At 37.0% G+C, this 25,425-nt stretch overlaps 3 protein-coding genes across 3 annotated transcripts in view; 2 read left to right on the plus strand and 1 right to left on the minus strand.

Moving 5' to 3' along the window:
* Positions 1-9,838, plus strand: part of LOC126854035 (insulin-like growth factor-binding protein complex acid labile subunit) — a 189,208-nt gene extending 179,370 nt beyond the window's left edge. Inside the window, exon 5 of the mRNA XM_050600787.1 lies at positions 8,129-9,838. Coding sequence (XP_050456744.1) covers positions 8,129-9,793 — 1,665 coding nt within the window. The 3' untranslated portion in view covers positions 9,794-9,838. The remainder of the gene's footprint in view (positions 1-8,128) is intronic.
* Positions 9,839-9,890: 52 nt separating this feature from the next.
* On the plus strand, positions 9,891-18,986 carry LOC126858876 (5E5 antigen-like). The gene has a single exon (XM_050609564.1). It carries the CDS (start codon positions 9,905-9,907, stop codon positions 10,508-10,510), a length of 606 nt encoding a protein of 201 aa, XP_050465521.1. The 5' UTR covers positions 9,891-9,904; the 3' UTR covers positions 10,511-18,986.
* Positions 18,987-19,755: 769 nt separating this feature from the next.
* Positions 19,756-22,818, minus strand: LOC126859140 (mitochondrial fission 1 protein). Its single transcript, XM_050610196.1, has 4 exons — positions 22,570-22,818; positions 21,836-22,042; positions 21,638-21,743; positions 19,756-20,996 (listed from the first exon to the last, which is right to left on the minus strand). The coding sequence occupies exons 1-4, from the start codon at positions 22,612-22,614 to the stop codon at positions 20,905-20,907; spliced, it is 450 nt and encodes a 149-aa protein (XP_050466153.1). The 5' UTR covers positions 22,615-22,818; the 3' UTR covers positions 19,756-20,904.
* Positions 22,819-25,425: the final 2,607 nt, after the last annotated feature.

Genomic DNA, 25,425 nt, shown 5'->3' on the forward strand with positions numbered 1-25,425 from the left:
ACTTTCGTAAAACGAGTAAAAAGTTAGTTTTTGAAAATTAGTATACGTCGGAAACACGGTTACTTTTTACAAAATCGTTATTCATCGACGCTCGAAAAGCAAACTGTTAGTCGATGCAGAAAAGATTTTTTTTAAAGCGATTCCTTAGAAATGCCGATCAACTTCTTCACTCTTTCGGGATCGAGTTCTAGCGATATCATAGTCACGGATCGTTCTGAAAGACGACCCCGGTGACGGTCGAACGCGCTTTTTCCGTCTCTCGCGACGAAGAAAGTAATGGCTCTTTGAATTTAACTGGCGCAGAAAATGGAGACCCGCGAGGAAAAAGATAGAAATGCAAATGCCCGCGCACTCGAGACTCGGAGCGACGACGTCGACAACGGGCTCTCGCGTACGGCTCTCCCCACAATTGCAGCCGCGCGGCTTTCCTCTGCAATATCATCTCGCCCTCCACCGCGATGAATTCTAGGATAGAATAAGACGTACACGTTTATTATATTCCCGGGTATATTCACTCACGCCGAAAGCACCGCATTAAATAAAAATACTGTTCACATGTAAATGTGAAGAAACGTAAATTGTGTCGGTTACGGCACGAGACGATTTAATTTGCTACTGATTAGTAGCTTTAATGTCGCCTCTAGAGGAATGTCTAGGATCCGTTCGCGGATAAAATATCTTTTATTTTCCCTTGTGGATCCTCGTAACCTGGTAACGTCAAAACTGTTTTGCGTAAAATGTTATGTAAAATTTCGTTAAAACTCTCGAAGGGCCTTCCCGCCCCCTCCCATCTCTTAGCTTCTCGGGTATCATAAATTGTTATTCTATTCCATTCTACTCGATAAATTCTTGCGAGTCACGGATGAAATTTTGCACGGCGAAAACTTCGCCCTCGGACCAACCGGACCGCGTAAATCGCGGGTAAAGAATGGAAAAGCGCCCACCACACACCCGCCCAACCCCATCAAAAACTTAACAGAGGTCAGGTCCAATGGCCTAACCAGAGAGGCAAAATGTAACAAATTTCTTAATACGTATCAGCGTATATATCATATTCGTAATTGACGAATAAAAGGAAACAACTATGGGACCAAAAAAAGAAAAAAAATTTACAACTGTAGGAAATTGTCCTACAGTTGTAAATTTTTTTTTCTCTTTTTGGTCCCATAGTTGTTTCCTTTTATCGTAAGAAAACTTAAATGATTGAATTGTGCAGAAATGTAGCTCTTCTTCTAAAAAAAAAAAAGAAACAAGATTATTGTTATAAAACAGTATTGTAAAATTCGCATGAGATACGAAATTGAACCATAAAGAAAAGCTGGCAATTCTGACTTAGAGATTTCGCAGAGATTTCAATCTAAGATTTTACGAGCTGCTGCACCCTAGTACGTCACCAGTAAAAAAGTTCACAAGAATCTTTGCGAATTACAACTACTAAAGAAGTTTTTACGGTTCAAAAAGCATTTAAAACGTTATATCCCATTCAAAGTAGGAACCGGAAAACAGCCAAGATAACAGATTAAACAAATGTACTTATAAATCTAGAATACAAATATTTGAATTATTATTGGATATTTTTTTCTCTTATTTACTACATAGCCAAAACATTTTTTCTCGTTCGTGTAGTCGAACAAATCACAGATAAGCGGGTGTTACAAAAAAAAAAGAAACTTTGGCAAGCTTTGAAGAACAAGAGATACGTAGACTTCTTTGAGGAGGCAGATGCACTTAAAACCTCAAACTCTGCCCCTGGCTGCATGCTCACCTAGTTACGCGACCGGCCGGCCAGGTCCGAGCACTCGTTCGCCTGTTCTTGGCGCCGCGCGCAAAAAGCGAATTCCATTTCCACGCGTTTTGCACGCCCGTTTGTAAACGCGAAATCCCGCGTACTGCAAATACCGCGCCACGTCGGACGGAGTCCCGCCCGGGGCGATGTCGGGCGTCGAAAAGGTGGAGCGAGATTATTAACCCTTAACGGGCCGGGCTGCATGAAAAAACTCGTGTGCCTGCGTACACGTGGAATATCGTGGACCGATCCGTTAACGAAATGAGAAAGGGATATTGGATATCATATTTTTGTAAAAAACTCGGTTTATTATACCGAATCGTATTGAAAATGATTAAACCTTAAAATGATAACATCTGTCTGCTGGACGTCAGGGAAAATCGTGGAGAAATGTGAACATATTTTTCTTGAGCCATAGCGAGACATGAAATACGAAGAGGATTGATGGATTTTGGAAATTTTTAGTTGAAAATGTGTATAAATGTTGTAAGCAGACGCAGTCCGGCCGCAATCCTCAAATATCGTCGAAAACATTTCAATATTACATGTATATCTTTATCTTTATTTAGTAAAAATGTAAAAGCTTTCGCGATACACGAACAGATACGAATAATTTGTTTTATATGTGAATGCAATTAACATTATATGTTGAATTGATTTCATGGAGAGAAAGCCGCGGTGAGGAATCAAATACATTTTTCAATTTTCAGGGTTCGAAGTTCGTTTACCGAGTAATTTTGAGATATGAAAGTCGTTCATTTAATGGTCGCCCATCGAGCGCATTTCGGACGCACGTGTGATTAAAAGGGTTCAACCGCAAAGCGGTTAGTAACGTGCGCTCGTTAAATCCACAGCTGGCGACATCAATTTAATGGCACAAGAAAATTAACCGCCCTCACACCTAATAAGATTAGGATTTATTTAATTCCTGTCGCACTGTAAACCTCCATTGGACGATTAGATTTATAGGAGTCACTTATTCTTGAAACGATGTCAATTACAAGTATCGTTGTAATTAAACAGCTTTATAGAGCTATACTTTACTTACTTGTCGAACACTAATACGAAATAATTGCCAGCAAACATTTTATTACGGCTTTACGTGCAATTATTTAGTCGGCGGAACAGATGGAACGTTGATATAAATCTCACTTATACACAATAATCAGAATGTATAGTGCGAAATGGAAAATATTCAAAGTTGCATCCGGATTGTCGGTAAATCTCATCTAGCCAAATTTTTTCAAAATGGAAACGAATGTTTCAAAATTGGTATATATGTTCGATCGCTTGTGAAAGTAAACGGTATATTTGTGAAAATAAATGCTCGCAAAAAGGATGCAGGTGTAAAACTAACTGTGGTGGCGTCATATAAAAATCTACCAGGAATTTCGGAGATTAAAGACTCGTCGAGTCTCCTCCCTCGGTATAAACACACGGTAGATCGTCCGGTTTCCGATGAAACGCCTAATCTGTATGTACGCGACGCATTTACATGAACACAGCGGGCCGAGTTCGTCGTGTGCATATCATGGCCCATGCTAATGGACGAAAGGGTAATCTGTAATCGCTAATTACATCGAGTTAAATCCGACGTATTCACCCTGAAACGAGGGCTGGGCGTGACGTTATATTCCACCGCTGCCGTTTCTCCCCATCCCGGCCGCGACATCCGCGTTATGATTAGTGCGAGCGATAAGTCGAGATGTCTGGCGTATTCTCCCGTGCCGGTTATCCGGCAACGATTAACCCTCTTCGACCCAGCGAATACAATTGAATTCGCATATTTTACGTCCTACGCAACGGTAGTCGTATTATTGGAGAAAACACTTGACATTTACTTCAATCTTTATCTAATAATTAGTGTTGTAAAATTGGTTGAATAATTCATATATAAATTTCTCGCTTGTCGCTATATAAATTTATATAAATATTTTTTTTTTATATATATATATAAAAGAGAATTTTATCGAATTTATAAAAATCATATACGCTTTAAAATGTTCTTCTTAATGAATTTTCTTTTAACGTAACTTATTAATAAGCGTGAAAGGTAATAAAGTGTCAAAATATAAAAACGGGGCAATTAAGTGATTTTAAGCCGCACGTATATATGACAATATTTTCAAATCTAGTGAGGATAGATCCATAAGCAACGAATGAATATTTCTACTCAAAAGACTCGGGAGAATGTATCTTTGAAAATAAACAATTTTACGTTGCATGAATATGTTAGCGACTATGTTTTGCCGGTACAACAGCTGTTTCGCTGTGATAGAAAAAAAAATTATCGCGTGATACGCGACGATATCGATCACGTGTTTCGTTCGAGAACCCGTAATACACGTTTCTGCAGTGGCGAATAGTGTAAAAAAAAAAAAAAAAAAAAGAATAACGACGGAGCGAGACGAAAAATAGGTTGAAAAATGCCGCTGCCATAAACATTCGTATAAATAAATGTAAATCTGCCAACGCGCGCGAGAGCGTTACGTGTATAAAGCGGACGAATAAATGTAAATCTCGCTTTTCGGAAAATGGTACACTCGAACAAAATCTCCGGATGATATTTCGGTGGACGAACCAAGGGGGAAAGGGGGCAAGGGAGAGGAAGAAGATATAGGCATAACGGTTTGGTAGGTAATAGTTTTGCACGCGCGGTAGTAGTTGATGGTTTTGCCACACTGAGCCAAGCTGATTACACTATGATGATAATTAACTGCATTTATAAGCGCGTTATGGCCGCGTATGTTGTAACGGCGGTTTCGTTCGTGCCCTCGCGACGCGTTGATTAAAGCTCGAAAGTGACGCAACGCGAAATGCACCTGGATACCTGGCGATTTTTAACGAAATTCTCCAGTTCTCGGATTATCTTGCGTTTAAAGGAAAATATTTTATTTTTTCGAGAAGCATAAAAAATAATTCACGGATGAACGAGAACGCCGCGATATTCGTTTTTATCGCCGACAGTATATACGCTTCTCGGTTAATCTTTGTATTATCGGCACAGCGATAGATTCTACAGAATTCTCTCTCGAGTTTAGAAATTTAAATAGGATAAGATGTTTAACTGCAGAGTGTACAGTTGTTTTAATCCATGGGACTAAGAGAATTCCTGTGAAAATTCAAATGCTTAATTCATGAAATGTAAAATGGAGAATTTTACTAAGAAGTTCAGTTTTAAAAAATCTTTAATGGACCATTCTAGGTATTAGTAAAAAGTTTTAAAGACGTATAATCTTACTATTAATTTGAAGCTACTTTTTATATTTAGCAAAAATATTTTGAAAAGAGCCATAAATCTAATCAAATTTTAACATTGAATCTTGTCGTGAATAAATCATCCAGGACTGTATTTAAAAGATTTAATAACATCAAGATTATACTAAAACTGCAATAGGGAAATGTTATGTTTCTTATCCTAAATAAGATATGAGATGGTACGAGAGACGCACGTGTGAAGTCGACCGGCATGATTATTCGCAGCGGTTATTACACGTTGCTCTATTAATTTCTCCGGTTGTCTCCGCAGCAGACGATGAATCGGACACCGGCATTCCGATTCCAACCGCACGTTGTCGCATACGTAATTTGCGCCTCGTGCACACCGATGAGTCAGTCGCGTTGCTCTCGAGCTGCCAACAGTAGCTTCACCGAAGTGCATAAATAATATTGAGAGTCTGAACTCGTCGATTCACGTGATGCATTGATTGATAACATGCCATCAATAAGTTGAACGCAACAGGTTGAAAACAAATTTCAGACATAGTCGGAATAGAAATAATAAAAATTTAAGTTTAAAAGTATAAAAATAAATAAATAAATTCATGCTTAATATCATTGGTAAAAATCTATATCCAGGAATAACATTGGAAATTTTAGGATATTTTACATGAAATATATATTTTTGAATGTATTATTATATAATTACACAAGAAATATATATATCGAAGAAATATAAATATTATATTATATATTTTAATTGAAATCTTTTCACACATCTCAAGTTAGGAAGATAAAATATTCGAAAATTTCTGCAGGTGATAAATTTTATAAATAATTTCTTTTCTAATAAAAACAATAGGGAATTGCAATAGGAAATGACTAAATGTTTTGGAATGTATTGATATGCTGAGAGTGATAGCGAGGAGATTTAATTACCTCTAATACTATCATTAAAGCAGTATTAACAATAAAGAAGCCGATTATATGTAAAGCGAGAAGGGGCGAGGAAAAAGTCGATTTGTGTCCTAAAATCATTAATAACAGCTGCTGCGTAATGCGGCTGAAATGGGAAATGAGTAATGAGGTCATGCGCGCGTAATGGGTATGAGACGTTCGATACTCGCGGGGGTCGCATAATCCTTTCCTAATGACGCAACCGTTTTTAACTTTAATACGCAGCAGCGATATCCGGTTGCGACTTGTGTATACTTCTGCATTGCGTGGATTAGCACTCGGTGCGCTGAAACATATGTAAAATCGAATGTATGTATACCGGAGAGACGGATATCTCGATCGCATATCTCCAGATTCACCGAGCTACTTGAAAACGAATATCGAAAATATCTCGTTCCACCACATCCTCCGCATCCTGTGGATTACCTTTTAATATTATTATTTAAATATCTGGGCCAATTAAGTATCATAAATTTATATAAACTTTGTGTTAAAACTAAGTATTTCCATGAAATTAATTACGAGCATATTCCATTCCTTCCTTCTTTACATTCGAGAATTTTTATTAACGCCTCATCGCTTATCGCTCGAGAATTATCAGTGCATGAAAAATATTAGTATATTTTTTTAGATTAACTTTTTGATATCTGTCATGTTGAGATACACAGTATGTATCGGTGATATCGAAACACTGTATACGTGGCTTAATGCGAACATACGGAGTGCATCAGCACGACACCGATTCGGCTGGGTGAGGCGAGGCGCGGCGAGCTTTCGAAATAAATCCTTCCATATGCGTAAATCACGCGAGCTCTTTTTTTCGAGCCGGTGTTAATATTCCCGGCATTTTCTAGCGACACTGTCACGCCGCGCGATCGATTTCACCGAATTTTTAGACTTCCGTTGACCCGGATTATGCTATTGCAAGAAAAATATCCTTATCAATTCGACAAATCATGTTCCGTCGTGATCGTGCATGCGAACGATAAGTCTCCGGATAATCCAAGTTGAACGCGATCTATCAGATCGCGAGCGATCTCTTGATCGAACTCTCGCTCGCCCCGATAAGAACTTTCTTTGTTCTGTGCAACACAATTGAAATACGCGTAATTACCTTCAGTACGTGAAAGCGCATTTAAGCTACAATAATACAAATATCGATTATACTAATTCACACAGTGGAGCATCTTCGTGAAAAGAAAGTACGCATTTGCTTAAATAATCGCGACTAAAAATGCGACATCAGAGATGATATGAGAATGTCACAGAATTTGAAATACACGTGAGATTTTCTCGTCTATCTCATTTACGTAGTATCTTTGTCAAGACAATCCAGGTCGATATCGAATTTTTCCCGAGTCTGCCGATGAGCACCGCCTTCTCTCTCTCTCTCTCTCTCTCTCTCTCTCTCTCTCTCTCTCTCTCTCTCTCTCTCTCTCTCTCTCTCTCTCTCTCTCTCTCTTTTTCTCTCTCGGTACGAATCATCGGGTGTCTTCGCCCGTTGCGAGGATCAGCCATCCCGTTTACGTTTTACGGCGTACTTTAGTCACAGCGGTGCGCTCGGACTTGTCCGGATGACCGTGCTCTCGGCGTTTCCATCTCGAATAGAAGTTTTTATGTCCCGGGAGCTTATTATCCGCGGAACAGCCGCGGCGGGAGCGCTCGTATTTCCGGATATAATTTAGCCCGTTGGATGTTTCAGCTGCGTGTGGCAGACTTAATTTCGCACCTACGTGCGCGATCGCGGCCCACGAAAATGGAAATAACTTCTCTTGCGTTACGAGAGGGTTACAGAATGAACGAGCGCCATTGCTGCTCTTTGGCGCTACGGTAATGAACTCCGCGCGGAAAATAATTCAACGCGCTCGCGTCATAAACCCGGCGTAAATTAGGCGCCGGTGTATATCAGAATGATGGTATCCATTTCCCGAGGCAACTGTCAATAACGTTCTCCGTTAAACGTAGAATCAAATATGTTTATTTTCTGCATCTCGGATAGGCGGTTCGCGAAAATGAGTCTGATCGATGAGCATAGAAGTTTTATTGTAAATTTTATTCGTCAAAAATTATTTTTAATAATAAAATTATTTAAATTATGTGTACTATTTTAAATAAGATTTTTTTACTCATTTAAAACTAATCAGAATTTTTATTTATTATTTGCAGACATCGCGCAGCTTCACCGTCAACGGCGTTCTTCACCTGCTCGTCCTGGTCGGCCTTTTCGCTCTCAGCACGGCCGAGGCACGGACTTTCTGTCCAACTGGCTGTACTTGCGACGACGACACCCTGGTTGTCTCCTGTGTAGGCGCCAATCTGGACGTAATACCGATCGCGCTGAATCCTAGCATTCAGCGGATAGTGTTGAAGGACAATCGCATCAAAATCGTAGACGCGGCGGCCTTCCAGTTCTATGGCGATTTGAAGAACGTGGATCTCTCCAGTAATCACTTGTTCACCATACCGAACGGCAGTTTCGACGCTCAACGACACTTGGTAGAACTTCACTTGAAGCACAATAAGATCTCGGCGCTGACTGAGAAAACGTTCCAGGGCCTCAAGTCTCTCACAGTGTTAAATCTGCGAGACAACTATCTGGAGACGCTAAATAGCGGTCTGTTTGCCTATCTGTCGAAGCTCGAAGAGCTCGATTTGGGTCAGAATCGCATATCGAAAGTCGAACCAGGTGCATTCCAAAAATTAGGCACTCTTCGGGTGCTGTATCTCGATGACAATCAATTGCGAACCATTCCATCACCAGCTTTGGCGCCGATGAAGGCCCTCGCTGAGCTTCACATCGGCTGGAACGCCTTTTCCTCGTTGCCAGACGATGCATTTAAAGGTCTTGAGCAGTTGGCGGTACTGGATATCATGGGTGCCGGGTTGGACAATATTAGTGACGGGGCGTTTCGCGGCTTAAACGCCCTTCGCAGCTTGAAACTGAGCGCCAACAAGTTACGCGAAGTACCGACGAAGCAACTGGCGGTGTTGCCACGCCTAGAAGAACTCACCCTGGGTCAGAACTTTTTCACGATTCTGCGATCGGGCGCCTTCCAAAGTCTGTCAACGCTGAAGAAACTCGACGTGTCCGGTGCTAAGCTGCTAACCACTGTTGAGAAGGGAGCCTTCTCGGACAATGCTAATCTGGAGACTCTCGTATTGAACAGTAATAAACGGCTAGCCACCATGGAAGATGGTTCCCTGGCTGGTTTACCGAATCTAAGGCATCTGATGTTGCGCGACAACGCTTTTGTCACATTTTCGGAATCACTGGTCGCCTGGAATGAACTACGCCGACTAGATCTCAGCGAGAATCCGTTAATCTGTGACTGCAGTCAACTCTGGTTGGCCGAGGTTCTCGTACCGCGGAATTCTAGTCCAGTGATATGCGCTGAGCCACCCGAATCCAAGGGCAAACCTATCAAGGGCATGACTCCCGACGAATTGGGCTGTGCTTTCTCGGATCCGCGAAAACAGGCTCTGCTGGCAACGGTATGTGCCGCCGGATTGGCCCTCTTTACCGGTATCGCTCTGATTTTGTACTACCGATGCCGCAGACGCGTACGAGACGCACTCAAGGATTACAAATGGAAGAATCGCGCGATATCGCGGAAGGAGCACGAATATCAGAAAACCTTTTCCGATGACGAGTACATTGTTCGTTCAGCGCACGCTCATCACCATCATCATCACCATCAACCGCCGCAGTCCCAACCAGTGTCCACGCATCATCACCACCATCATCTTCAGCAGCAGCTGCAACAACAACAACAGCAGCCGCATGCACAAATGACGGCCGGTATCAAACCGATACCGGTGACGGAGCTGTAGCTAGAACTTCGGGCGGCGAGCCCCGGGACCGGCGGAGTCTGGTTTCTGCCGCACGGCAGCACCACCCTTGCCGAGGGCTTTACCTACATCGACGGCGAGACGGCGCGTCAGATGCGCCGCCCGGGAACGCTGCCCGTCGCGAACAATGCTTCCGGTCACCGCGGAGGAACTGGAGGAGGAAAAGGAGGAGGTAATGGAACGGGAGGAGGCGGTAGGGGCGTCGTGGATGACGGCACGTCGTCGCTGAGCGCCGCACCAATCGACGGAGTCACGTCCAGCGGAGCGAGATCCCATTACTCCAGTCACTCCCTGCGTCGAACGCCACATTCGCAGCCGCAGCTCTCGGCCAGAGAACCGGACGACCGGATGCGAACTCTAGAATCTGAACTTCAGAATGGAATTCCGGCTGGTCGTCATCAGTCGTCGCCACCGCCGCCGCTGCCCTCCAGGCATCAGGCAAACTGTGGCCAGTCTTCGTATCCCACTCTGCCGGTCAACGGACACGCTGCTCATCATTATCATCATCACGCGAGGGAGCGCGAAAAAGACAGATCGTCCGCTCGCGAGAGAAATCGTGAGCGGGACAAAGGTTCACCGCCGTCGCCACCGCCACCGCCCCTATCATTGCACCGATCTGATAAGCATCGAGAGGCCCAACTGGAGATGGAGCTGCGCGATAGCCTTGACATGGGTGTTATCGGAACATATCGAGCGTAGACGAGCGCCGATGAACCGGATGCGACACCTTGCAGATCAAGAAAATGAGAAGATGCTTCTGAAGTCCAGAAAAAATATAATGGCACGTTCGTGTAAACTCCTCCGCGTTGTTTCACTTAATACGGAAAAATTCGCAATAAGGATATTTCAAAGATATGTGACGATGACAACCTGAAGTTCTTGTCGTCATGAAGGGCAAAGAAAAGAGATAAAAGGAAGACTGAGGAAATATTGAAAAATATCAAGAAGTGAGAACAAAAGCGAGTATAACCGCCTGTCGATATGATAATTTCATCGGAAATATATATCTATTTGATTGATCATCGATGTAATAGTGCTGCAATCAGCTGATCAGCTCTCTTTTCTGACACAAAATAACATTATAAAAATTACGTATTTCGTCAGCTCTCAACGGTTTTTTAGTAAATTTATCTTTCCGTGCGACCACTTGAGGATTAATACTCTCTACATTATGTTGGGGTATCATCGTCTCATAAATCTCCAAAAAAGAGAAGATTCAACAAACACGGAAATGACTTTTGCCAGGAGTTTTCTCCGTTTTATCACTGATGACCATAAGATTGTCGCAGCCTTGTCAAGGATGAGTGATGCCAAACGGAAATCCTTCGCGGATGAATAATCCGTGAGAAGACAGGGTCGATCTATGATCCTAAACCGACGGAAATGACGGGCCATCGGTCACGTGGAGCCTGTTGTTCCATGTGATACACATACATACACGTAAAAATGCTGATATACGGTATGATCGTGCCGAGACCACCGAGCTCGATTGAAATTGAAGTCGAGTGACTCTTCGAAAGATCCAGAGAATCAACGACAACATAACGAGTCGCTTAAACAGCGCCGAAGAAATGACCGACAGCAATTCGTTAGGGTCTATCGATTCGTCGCCCGATCGTTTTATTCGAGACGAACACGCGACGAGAATTCGTATCACGAAACGTGTATCATAAGTGAGGAGATATCGTACTATAAAGAACGTAGAACTGCAGCTATATAAATATACATATACAGATAAATAAATAAAAAAGTATATATATATATATATATATATATATATATATATATATACATAAATTATATATATTCTAAACGGTCGAATTATTTTCTAAATAAAAACACCAATGTACAGAGGCAATGACAGAGACGATATAGTTGAGCTAGTGTCACGCGTCCTCGACTATCGTAATTTTAATGAATTTAACTTTAAATCGAGAGTATCCGGGTACCTGCCTATTAAGAAGAAAAGAGAATGAAAATCAGTAAGCGGGTACTCGCTTGCAATTCGATCCTTCGATCGCCAAGAGAGAAGAGATCATGCAGAAATTATCAAAATATTGGTATCGCGCGCGAATTAGTCGTATGTAAGATCGACCGTTTCTTTTTCTGGTCGATGTGTAAGACTCGTTAAGGATTTAACCTTAAGAAGGTTTACGCTGTTGTTAAGGAACCGCGCAGGTTTCTGAACGCGGATATCGTCAGTTTCTTTCGTTTTAGCGAATGGGTGTCTTTCGAGATCTAAATGTCAATCCACGCGATAGAGACATTAGAGAATTCTCGTTGGTTTATCATATTCGAAACAATGGCCAAAAATTAAAAATTTATTTTATTATTATTAATATTATTATCGAAGCGTATTTTTCGTATAAAAAACTGAAAAAAAATTGTCCCTTATTTTTATAGTTTTTTTTAAATTTTGATTTTATTTGAAAAGGAGAGAGAAAGAGAAAGAAAGGACGCTTCTATTTCATCTATTTCATAGTCCATAGTGGAATCGATCCATTACCCTTGTCAGGATTTTTTAATTCACACGAAGAAAGTAACATCTCGGCGCATTCTCGCCGATGCGATGCCAAATTTCAGCCGATCTCCAATTCACGCCATCGGAATAGTCCTTTAATCGCCATTAAATGATGTTGGTATACGCCACGTGGGTAACTTTCGGGTCACTTTTACTCTCGATATTATACAAGGCAATTCCTGCGGCAGCGCGCGGCGCGCATCGGAAATCCCATGGTCCTGATAAATCGCGGTTACATTAAAATGCACGGGGCGCGGCCGAGTTTAAGTTAGTTTCCCGAGAGACGTAATGGCTACGGTAGAAAGAGCGAGAAAACGAAAAAAGGGAAGAGAGAAAGAGTAAAGAAGGAGAGAGGGCAAGGTACGGCGAAGATGTACTTCACGGAACGAGATTATTTTTCCGCCCGAGTGTACCCAGTGGAATTCCACGGTCACCCGGCCTGAGAAAGGTGACTGCACCTTGAATCGACTCCCGGCGGCGCGGTACAGTCGCTTGCTCGCTAGCTCGCTGCTGGGCGTGGAAGAGAGTAGCGGAATTTCAGCTCCGGCAGAATCTGCAACGGGTTCCGAAGATTAAGGCTCGAAGATCATTAACTCGTCGGCACGACGGAAATCGGACGGAAATTGAATACGTTTAGTATTTACAGCGATGTGAGTTGAACGGTCTCGAAGAAATATCGCGATTACTTTTTTTTTTTTTTTAATCGACTTCTTCCTTTTTTTCTCTTTGTTTCTATCGCGCGCAGTAATAGTAATAAAGTTACACAAAAATCAATTTTTAAAAAGTTAAAAGAAAAGACGTGTGTGCATATATACATAGCAAACATGATTTATAAAATTATAGATACGTTAAAAATGAAACAATGTGCTTAACATTAAAGCTTAAGGAATAAATGTCGTCTAGATAAAATACGATAGTATTGGTACACCGAGCATGATTTATCGGAGGAAAATTACGGATGTATCGAATGGCGAAGATACGCCAGGAGTGAAAGTTACTATCGATAATGGAGTAACCGTCGTTCGATATCGCCCGAAGAAAGATATATTGCAGCTCTACTTTTAGGTATAACTGTGCACAGAATTCTCTCTTCTCTCCTGTGGATGCGTTTGCACATATCTCAAGGACACTCTCATCTTCGCTCTCATAAAACCCTTTCTATCCCGTTGACGCCATTTGGCATCGCAGACTTTATTATTTCATATGCGACGCGAATTTGTCTGGATAAAAGCAAGATTTATAATATTCGACTACGTTCCTTCGAAGTAAGATTAAATTATATGTATATCATTGCGTATCATAATTTAATAATAAATTAAATCGTGAGAGGAAAGCGAGAGAAATATCAATGTATCGAAACAAGATTTGGCTGCCAAGGATCGAGATTCGCAAGTAATTTTAAGTAACCGCTGAAATTTCCAGATGAGTGTGTGATTTTTATATTAAGTTTCCGATATCAACGGTAATCGAGTATACGTCGATAATTTTTCGAAATGGTTCGATATTATTCTGTAAACATTCCGCGCTGCAACGCGCTTTGAGAAAATAAGTGTAACACGTTCTGAAAAAATGCTAAACATATATTAATTATAAAATCCGGATATTCACGAAATATCGTTTGAAACGAGCGACTCTTAGAGATAAGTTGAACACGAGAAATCAAATTGTAATCATAATCTAGCGCCTGTTTTTTGGTAAACGAATAATGTCACCGCAAATCTGAGAAAGATTTACAACATTATTTCTGCTCAAATTATGACTGCCACAAAGAAGAGCCAACATTTTTATTATTGCATTGTTGTAAGTCGCAAATACGATTTATAATTTTATACCTAACAATTTTCACTATTTTACAAACACGTTTATATCATATGTCGAAGACTACTTTAAATTCGTGAATGTTCATGAGCGTTATGCTCAAATCGAATTTTACAGACTAAACAAACGGCATAAGAAACATGATCTCTTAATGATATATAAGTAATTTTAATTTTTTTTTGAGAATATGATATTACGTTTACGCTGTAATATTACATATACATATGGACGAATAGTTGCATATATACTATATTACGTGTTTGAGGATCAATATAATGCATATGTTCCGTGACGCAAACACTCATGAAACGATGCACTAAAAGCAAGCTAGCGATATTTCGGACTCTCTAATGTTACGATATCGGCAGAAAAAACTAGAGATATAGTATTTAATTTCGTAAGTTTGGAAACTAAAAACGATAATCCGAAATATTCTGAGAAACTTCGAAAAATTTCGCGGGATGGCTTTATCCTCGACGCTTTCGACAAAACGGGAGTAAAATCGAGAAGCTTCTCTGCGAAACACGCGATGTAACATTTGTATGATCTTGAACGGCGATGCAAGAAAAGCTTCTGGAAAGACCAATAGTATAATTGCACTTCTTTTAAAATAAAAATGATTATTGCATTGTTCGTGATGATTTTTTTCATGCTAATTTCAAATAATGTCGAAAGTTGATAGTGCAAAAATAAATTTGAAAAAGTATTTTTTGGAAATTCTTATGTTACGAAAATGATGATAACAAATCCTTGTATATGTTTTATGCGTAAATTGTGATGTGTTCTATTTCTGCCCAATCTATATTGCGATATTGTCGAAAAATGTTAACGGACCGCGAATTTGTGCGAATCCAAATTCGGAATTATTATATTTTCATGTATATATATCAAGCTAAAGTTTATGTAATGCAAATTAGTTTCACGATTTCGAGGCGAGTCATCTTAAATGGATAAATCTTAAATAGCATAATTAAAATGCATTGTGAATGTCAGGATTCAAGTATCATAGATAATGCTGTCAGCAGAAAAGAAAAAGTATTAAAAAACCGTCACACAATAGAAGCGGGACGACAAAAAGTGTATATTTTACGATATGACCGTGATACACTAAAAACTCATCATATAATATTATCGTATCGCTAGTCAATCGACGCGTTTCGAAAGAAGGAAGAGATGGAAAGAGGAGAAAGGAATAAAAATATAGAAAGAAAGGGGTGTTTGAATGATGGAGTAAATTAATCGAAATATTAAATTATTGTACAAAATTGAGCGCCGGTAGTTCGTAAGGCCTATTGTATCTTTTTTTCCGTTTCGTATCGATTACGTATACGATACGCACATGTAAAGAGAGTGCCGCGGCATAATGAAATACACGAACGAGAATTGAAGAATATATAATCTAAATCCAATTGAAAGACTTTATCGTTTATATGTCTCCTGAAGATATAAAAATAGAAATTCAAATTTAATTGTAATAAATAAATGAAAATATAAAATTTTTAATTAATCGAAAATGTGAGACAAAATTACTCATATGTTTTCTATACTTAATTATCATATCTATTTCTTTTAAATATATATATATATATATATATATATATATATATATATATATGTATTTAATTTTTTTATTCGTTATATGCATCTCATACTCGTGTATTTCACTGTGACTCAGCTCCTAAATCGGCGCCGCGTCAAAAGGCGTGCGCACCTCTCGTCTCATATCTGTCATAACACTCTCATCCGAGTTCCTTCTGCCATTCGAGAGATAAGCTCGAGTTCTGCCATTCGACCGCGAGCTCACGATGCCGTTATGGGACGACGACAGGGCGTCGATTGACGAATTCCGCGTACTTAGCTGCGCGCAATGCAATCTCTCGCCGAAGGTGCCAGTGTGCAAACACGCGCTTATCACTACTCTCGATAAACTTAGTATCAATACGCGCTCTGTGCACTATTGTCATCGCGATTCCCTGATATGTGCATGATAACGGGAATTTACGGAGCGAAGGCGGACATAACGATTAACCCTCTATGGCATGCAACACACTTTCGATATATTTATTTAAAGAAAAAAATTGGATTTTTTTTTATGTTAACAGTCATAATAGAAACAAATTTCGAGATCGAATTAATCGCGCCGCTAATTTATTTTGGGATATGTAGAAATGACATCTAACATGTCAGTCTCTGCTAAGTGCTCAGTTTGTTAATTGGATTCGATCTAGAAGGAGAAATTAATTTCATCCACAAAAAGGGTTGACGAATTAAATAAGTTAGACAAGTTTCTCTTCGATAATACCCCATATATCGAATTTAAACGACCTAATCTTAAATTGTGATATATATGTGTAGCATTTGATTCTCGTGCAGCTGTGCGAAACTGTAAATTTCACATGATGAATTATATGCACATTCCACGGAAGATCGTATATCATTTAAGTGATATTTCGCGCTTCTCCAGGATGGCGGAACTTAAAGCTTTTTCAATCGATGATATCTTTAGGCGATTGTAATTTTTCGATCTCGTCTCTCTGTGCACTTTAGATTTGAAAGACTATCATAGAGAATCGAGGTCCAGTCGAGATTTGATCGGCAAACGTGCCGATGCATACAGACGATATACATACGACACACTCTCAATTTTATTCACACAAACGCGCACGCACACACTTACACACTGTACATTCATGTAAAGCATAGCGGAGCCTTATTGAGAAAGCAATATTCATTACCTTAAACTGCTTAAAGTATTTTCAAGCTGCTAATCTATCGAGTGATTAATTCCTACGTTAGGTAAAAGAATGAAACGTCTCTCCTGCGATGCGAACAAGGATTACTCGACGATCGCGAAACGATTCGCGATCCGGCGAGGATTTGAATTCGCGCGAGAGGACTAGAAGCTGCGCGACCCACGGATAACTCGTGCCAGGAATAATCGTGAAGATCCATTTTTGAATTTTGATCATCTATTACCGCGGATAAAGTATACATCGAGTTTGAAGTCTCTTCTTTAGATTTCTCTGACGTTTTTCGAAAATATTACCGCCCCATGAGTTTGCAGAAACAACCGTACCATCATCCGGAAACAAATTACGACAGAAATAAAAGAGCGTCTTCACTCTCTCTAGACTGTAATATAGCGTAGAATTGGGATGGAAGGACAAGTTTAATTACCGTACCGGACTCCCGCGTAAACATCGCGAAATTTCATTCGTATACAAAAAGCGTTTTCGCGAACGAAAAAGTTTTGCGGACCAGCCGCACCTGACGGCGAGACTGAAATACATTTTCGCCGCGAAAAAGCCCCCCGAGTCGAGTAAAAACCAAATTAAATTCTTAAGTCGTGGCCAAGAGGAGTCGTTGGAATACGGTACACAGCTGTAATTATCTATCGAAAAATTTTCAGAAAAAATCTATAGGAGAGACTCTCTAGATCACGGAGTCCACCATTCGCGTAATATAAATAAATTGTCGCGAATCGAAATTCAAAGTTTTTCGCCCGATCAGCCCGAACTCGCCACACTTTGAAAGTGATTCGTGTGTAAAAAAAAAAAAAAAAAAAAAACATGATCTCCCTTCGTAGTGTTTATTAATCGATAGCCGCTCTGCGCGTCCGAGAGCCGGCACTCCTGCCCGCAAACGTATACGCGGCGCGCGCTGTTTTTATTAAACGATCGCATCACGTTCCACCGGGGAAGGGGGAGGAGGAGGGGAGGTCAACAATCCGGGTCGGCAGAGAATAGTTATCCACTTCGCGCAAATATCGATCACCAACAGTCGTTTCGCGGACCAACTGCGAAAGTCGTTGATGTCGTTATACCGTGGGCACAAGTATAGTAGAGCCTCCCCGACAACACTCTCCGTTGTAAATACATCTCATATCCTCTCCCATTATCCCTTTATTCTCGGAGAAAAATAATCCGCATTTTTGCCAAGCGGTTAGCGTCAAATACACCGAGATGTGCGTTCCTCCTCATCTCACCTCTATCGATCCGAGAGAGAAGGAGAGAACGTGCGTTCCTTTATAGAAAATAAATATAAAATTTATATCAAAATCATTTAAAATAAAATTAATGATATTCTAAATCTAAATAACTCGATTTAATGAAAAAAGTATTCAGGCGGTCGTATTTGACGTTAAACGTGACGCTAGACGTGGCTGCTCGAATCTCATCCCGTCGAAGCGCTTTATGTAATGAACGAAGTGAAATTTCATTCAGACGACACGTATCTAGTGCAAATCATTCGATCGTTTAATCATTTTACTTGTGCGAAAACGGAAAAACTTATTAAATAAATAAATTTTCGATTGCGCTAAGAGAATAAATTTAATGGCGCGGGAGAATGCGGGACGACACACGCGCGTTACACAATCGCATTCATCGCCTATACTCGATTTTCTCTCTTTACTTATCACGAATCTTTCATTAAGATATACTATAAAGGCGCGAATATTACTGACAAAGCCCGCAGCCTTCTTTTCATTCGCTCTCCCATGGAGGTGCCGATCCGATCAATGATCGGCCAATGTAAATATTATTATCGAGTGTGGGCGAACGAGAGAAAAGAAGGCGAGCGCGAAATGCGCATAGCGCTCATCATCGCCGTCGTGTTTTTTGGCGTGAAAAGACAAGCGAATACTGACTCGTCAAATCGAGAGGGGAAAGGTTCTCTTTCGAGAGAATCCTTGGGCCATAACATAGGTCATTAATAATAATAATAATATAATAGTAATAATAATATTAATAGGGATATTCCAGCGTTATTTTGTACATAAACAACTTTATCAACAGATATTAAGAAGTCATCAATAAATCTATATATAAAAAAATATGAATTAGATCTCTTGTTATATTTCTTTCATCTATCCTTTATTTAGTCATATCCTATATTTCACATTGAAGAGATTTAGATTTATTGAAATGATAGACACAATTTTTTTGATCGCATCTTGTTTATAATAAATTTTGCATCGCTTAAATCCGGTGTGAAATACTGTTTTAGACAAATAAACCATGCATATTGCTTTACAAATATTACTCGCTATGAATGCGATCGAATATTTGCTGCAATCAATATTCGCTTCTGTATTTAGCGGTGCATTTAACGCTAGATATGGCTAATTCTGAGTTTCACTTATCTAATATGGAAATCACTCTCCCAGTGTAAACACAGAAAGAGACTCAGACAGTTACATTTACCGTAATGTGGTTCCATTTGCGTAATACAAAGATCACATTGAGTAGTAAACATATAATGCGGATCGGGCAGGATTTAGCGTCAAATTATCGTTTAAAATATAGACTAGTATTTTGTTGTCTCTCGTCAAAACTAATACTAAATTTTTATCAGTATCATATATGCTTTGAGAATAAAAATTTATCATAAAATCTGTTCAAGCATGTCGCAGCTTGCAAATAAAACGATGCTAAATTTTTCGCGTGGATAAATTTCACCGCCGTATTACAAATGAAAAGCAGAGCTCTGCTCATATATATTTTGCATAATTTTATTACGATAGGATTATGTCAGGTTTCGGTTGTTTCTCACAAAGTTATGTGTACGTATTTTAATAATTCGCATGGAAAAAATATCCGATATATAGCAATCAAATATTGATTTTTATTAAATCAGCAATAACACAAATTCGCAAATACAATTGTTTTCCTAATTATATACAAAAGCTACATTTGTTATCATTGTGTAACGCTTTGGTATGATGAGTAAACTTACACTCACATATATTAATATAAAAATTTTTTAATATTAATAACTTAAAAATATTATGGTATCTGTAGGTATAGTATACATAATGTTGCAGGATTTTTCTTAAGTTAGTTTTATTATAAAAAGCTCACGCTTTTTTATAAAACGCTAATCTGGGCTCTACCCAGATATACTGCTTTAAAGATAGATTTTACAAAACATCTGCAACATTCATATACATGCATTTATATACCTCTATCTGTATGTATGCATAAGTTTCAAAATCATTTAATGTTCTTTTAATGATAGATTATTTAATTAGTTTACAGTTGACTTTTCTTTAATAAAAATGTTGAGAAATAAATTTTGAAATTAAAACTAATTAAAAAAGAAAAGCTCTTTGCAAACTAAATTTTCAGAAAATAAATAACAAAAACTTTAATAATTTTAAATAGAATGTTTTGACACAATTTTAATTTTAAGCTTAGTTACAAAATATATAATGCAAAAGTTTTAAACATAAATAATAGGCTTCCTTGAGGTTTTCGTTAAGGAAATTTACTTCATTTATTAATTAATCAAATAATCAGTCATTAAAAAACATTCAATGGTTTCTCGAAATTATATATGCATGCATATAGGGTATAAAATTGAAAAATTATATGCAATTTCGGAATGTAAAATAAAACTGATCTGTCGAATAGATATTTTTGACACACAAAACAAAGAATTACATTTTGCGCTATTGCGCAAATATATTTATTTGAAATAATTAAACAAATCATTAAATAAGCAACTACACTGTGTACGACTTAATACGTTATTTTTTTCCTGTTTTCCTCTCTTTGTACTACTTTTTTGGTTAATAGAAAAGTGATGTTACAAATTTCATAATTTTTGGGTTTGGTAAAGATTTAGTACATTTGTCTTTTTCTGTTCAAGACTTATCTGTGTCTCATATAGCAATTACAAGATAATGTATCGCTTTGTGCAAGTAAGCTACATCACACAATTAGATTATGAACAATTTTCCTCTCATAAATAACTAATTTTTTTTGGCCATTGCAATGCCCAGGCCTAGAATACTTGCAATACCAATAATAACACCTCCCGCAACAGCCATACCCACAAGGCCCTCTGCAAAAAAAAAAAGAAACAAACGAGATTCAATGCCAATTTCAATTACAAAAATGCAATCTTTAAATATTTTAGGTGATATTTATAATTCCATCATGTTAGTTCCACGAAACATTATTCATCATAATTATAAAAGACGATTAATAACAAAGAAGAACAATAAAACATGCATCGAGCAACATAATGGTATTAAATAGTGGTCTTTCATGTCATCCATACACAAATTTTTATTAATTATTATACAAGATGGTACAGAGAGATGAAATATTAAAAAGATAGATTGTAAAAAGTAGGTAGCAATGACTATTAATAAAAGTACTGAATCTATATTAAATTCTTTAATTTATGTATTTAAATATGAAATTAAATACTCACACATAAAAAGAATTATGGAGTTGAACATTCATTAAATAAAAAAAAAAAATAAATATAAAATTTTAGAAAGTCATGAAAGACATTATGTCATTATTAAGTAGAATTAATGTAAAATTTAGCAATCCAGGAGAATAGAAAAATGATTAGAAGCAACCAGAAATAATATGACTGCATAAGAAAATCACAAAAACTTCTTAGCGATATTGCTCCTAAATAAAGCATGATTTTTATTCTCTTAAGCCGATAATAAATTATAAAAGGAAAACCTTTTTCCATCTTCTTTTTTATCAATGTTTCCAGCTGTTGTACTTGCACATTTGCAGGTTCAATCTGAAGGAATGCCCTCACATATGACAATGCTTTTGAGTACTCCTGGAAAGACATAATAAACAAAAATCAAGAATATTATGGGTGAAATATATTCAATATATGGGTCAAATATATTCGCTTATAAGCATACTTACCTTTATTCTGGCATTTCCAATGGCTAAGTAATACAGGCAATCACGTTTTTCTGTATCGTGATTACTATACAGGTCTTCTAATAACAATATTCCTTTTCTAATATCAGCAGAATATTTGCTTCTTACAAGGCACCAGGCATATTCAAATTGTGCTTTTGGCGTAACATATGACGCATGTAATTGCTCGTGATAAACATTTTCAAATTTCTAAAATATATCATAACAATAGTGTGTGTTACGAGATGATGCAATATTCACTTTTTCTTACTTCTCAAGATTTATAACATTTTTTAATTCATAAATAGTTTCGAGTTTGTTGTAAAAAATAAGTTATAATATTAACAATATCAAATTAATTGCGATTTAAATATTACTTATAATATACTATTATAAGATTACTATTATAATATGTCATTGTGATATTCCTCGCTGAACATCTTTTTCACAGAATATGAAAATGCAGAATAACATTTCCAGAATTATAAAGTACAGAAGAATTCTCTTTTATATAAAAAGAAATTTTCCAGATTGTGATAACGTGCAAAACTATACAAATTAATAAATAAAATATTGCACAAGTAAATCTGAGTAAGCCAGGTACATTTAACCTAACTTTCTGATATACATTGTCATTTCTCTTTATCCAATTTAAAACATCCAAAAAAAAATGATACATCAAAATAAGTATCGCGAAAATATTGATGAAACGTGAAAATCATTGTTTGACATATTACCTTTAAATCTTCAGAAGAAACAACATCATTTAAAACGTCTTCCATCTTTCCTGACGAATGTACGTAAATAGCACGTCACTATTGCATTGAGAGAAAATAGTGAGAAAAAAGACTATACACACTATATACTCTTTACAAATATATATGTTGTATATAATCCAGAATAAGATTTTTAAATGATTAAAGATATATTATTAAACGATTTTTGACGTATTATGAGAACGAGAGACGGTAAATTATCTAGATATCATTTTGTGTAGATGGCGCTATTTGCGAATTTTATCTGATATAAAAAGAGTAAAAGAATTAGCAGAAATAAAAATAATATTTAATAATCTGTATAACATATATATATATATATATATATATATATATATATATATATATATATATATATATATATATATATGTTATACAGATTATTAAATATTATTTTTATTTCTGCTAATTCTTTACTCTTTTTATATCAAATATATATTAATCCTTATATATATATATATATATATATATATATATAATAAAATATTTATTGTGTGTACATTCTTTTGATTTTGAGAAAGTACTGCAATTAGAGAGAAGAATTGGTAAAGGGAGTTTTTTGGGGAATTTTTTTAAAACTTATATTTTATGAATACGAATTTTAAAAATTGGAGAGAGAAATTCTATATATATATATATATATATATATATATATATATATAAGGATTTCTCTCTTCAATTTAAAAAAAAATATATATATATATATATATATATTCTTATATATATACATACATCATCACCACTGAATATTTATTATTTGATTTTAAAACGCTTGAAATATATATATTACATAAAATATATCAAAATAAAAAAAAGTCTAAAAAAATTAGAGAAGAGATCTTTATATTAAACATTATATTAATATATATTTTTTATTAATTTATTGATACATTCAACAAAAATACTTTGAGCTATGCAGACGTCACACACGAAGTTTATCTAATGGAACTGTCGGTGCTTTTCACTATTGACGCATTAAAGTGTATTTGCACATAATACGACAGTCGCTCGATTTTTTTTTTTGACATTTCCAATATTACATGCAAATGATATATTCTCAGTAATTTTATTTCTCTATGATTTTATTAATACTCACTCTTTAATTGGAATTACGGCTGCACGGAGTTTGCTTACCGGAACTGTCGTAATATGAAGAACGTCCAATACTTTTCTCGGCACTCCCGATATTAAACGCTTATTAGCAGACAATATTGACGCATTCTCGGATATTAAATTCTTCATTTTATTGATACATTTGACGCAATGCTTAAAACGATCGCGCATAGTTTATTTAACAGAATCATTACATCGTCGCCTTACCGACCTGATATATTAGGCATTTACATATTATAATATAATCGATTGCCCGATTTTTATAATAAAATATCGCACTACATTTGTAAATAACGATTGCAGTATTAATAACAACGATCAACTGTTTTCAATATTCACAAAATTTAATCGCGATTACACCAGCATCACAAACGTGTCTTGACGCCGCAAAAAAACGCGCGAAACTGTGAGCAACTGAAGTAAGCGCGGAAACTACTAAACATAAACATACGTATATATACAGATGGATTGCCCGTCACGCTTTAAAATTAAAAATAAAAACATAATAAAAGGATTAGTTAGATGCTTTTTTCGCTCAACAAAGGAAGAATCGGGCAAAGAAAGCATTTAACTCTTTATTGTTTTTTTATGACATCTTTTGTCTTCAGTGGAATCGCGCCGATTATCTATATGTCATCTATAAATGTGCTTCACTTGACACTATAAACTCTTCGAAGCATTCGATTGGCCAATGAGAATTCGCATCTTGAAATACATATAAAATATATGAATTTTTAAAAAATTGAGGAAAGACATTATTTTATATTAAACATTTCTTTAAAAAATATTATTTGTAAATGAGACGAGAGCGATAAAATATGTTTCCAGCAAATTTGATTTGTTCTAATTAATCAGTGAAATAGTTCGAAATATTTTTAAGTAAAATGTATCTTATTGGCTGTTCTGATTCCGAGATTCCGCATTGCTATGTAATATGGCTACCATTTAACGCGAATCATTTAAGTGCTAGTTCCTATTAAATATGATATTAACGCATATGTTTTTGAATATAAAGATATATTGTTAACGCATATATCGAGTGTGACATTGACGCATATAACGCACGTCGTGAGTTACATCTGATGAGCGTAATATAAACACGGCATTTTAGAAATCGGACAACAGTTTTCTAACGGAAATCGGAAGTGAACAAATTCAGTCGGGTATGACGTGTGGTTACCGCGGTGTCGGACGCGTCGTGCACACATCGTGAGTATTAGAAAAACGAAAATTTTTTATCGTTAATTATATAATTATTTGTTTTATCATATCCGCGAGTTACGATTTTAAATTATTGAGAAGTATACCGTATAAATATATGCGCTGATATGCAAATATGTGACTGTGCTGTGAATGTTTCGCCAAAGGAATTCTGCGCAGTTCCAAGTATTCTTCAAAGTATGTGAGTATTAATAAAAAAAATTATATCAAAGAATTTATATTATTGAAATTATATTTATCGCCTGCAAATAAGCGTATATCAAAAATTCAATCTTTTCTTTTTATACAAAAATTTTTATACTTTGATATAGATTGCACAAGTTTTTAATAAATATAATGCTGAATAATTTTATTATAATCTCGATTTATTTTATATTTTTAACTATATTAACATGCCAATTATTTAAATAGAGAACAGTTAAATATACAAATAAGAGAGGAGAGAAGAACAATTAAATATATAAAAATTACAAATTTACGAGG

Source organism: Cataglyphis hispanica, chromosome 1 (assembly GCF_021464435.1).
Source record: "Cataglyphis hispanica isolate Lineage 1 chromosome 1, ULB_Chis1_1.0, whole genome shotgun sequence".
Taxonomy (NCBI): domain Eukaryota; kingdom Metazoa; phylum Arthropoda; class Insecta; order Hymenoptera; family Formicidae; genus Cataglyphis; species Cataglyphis hispanica.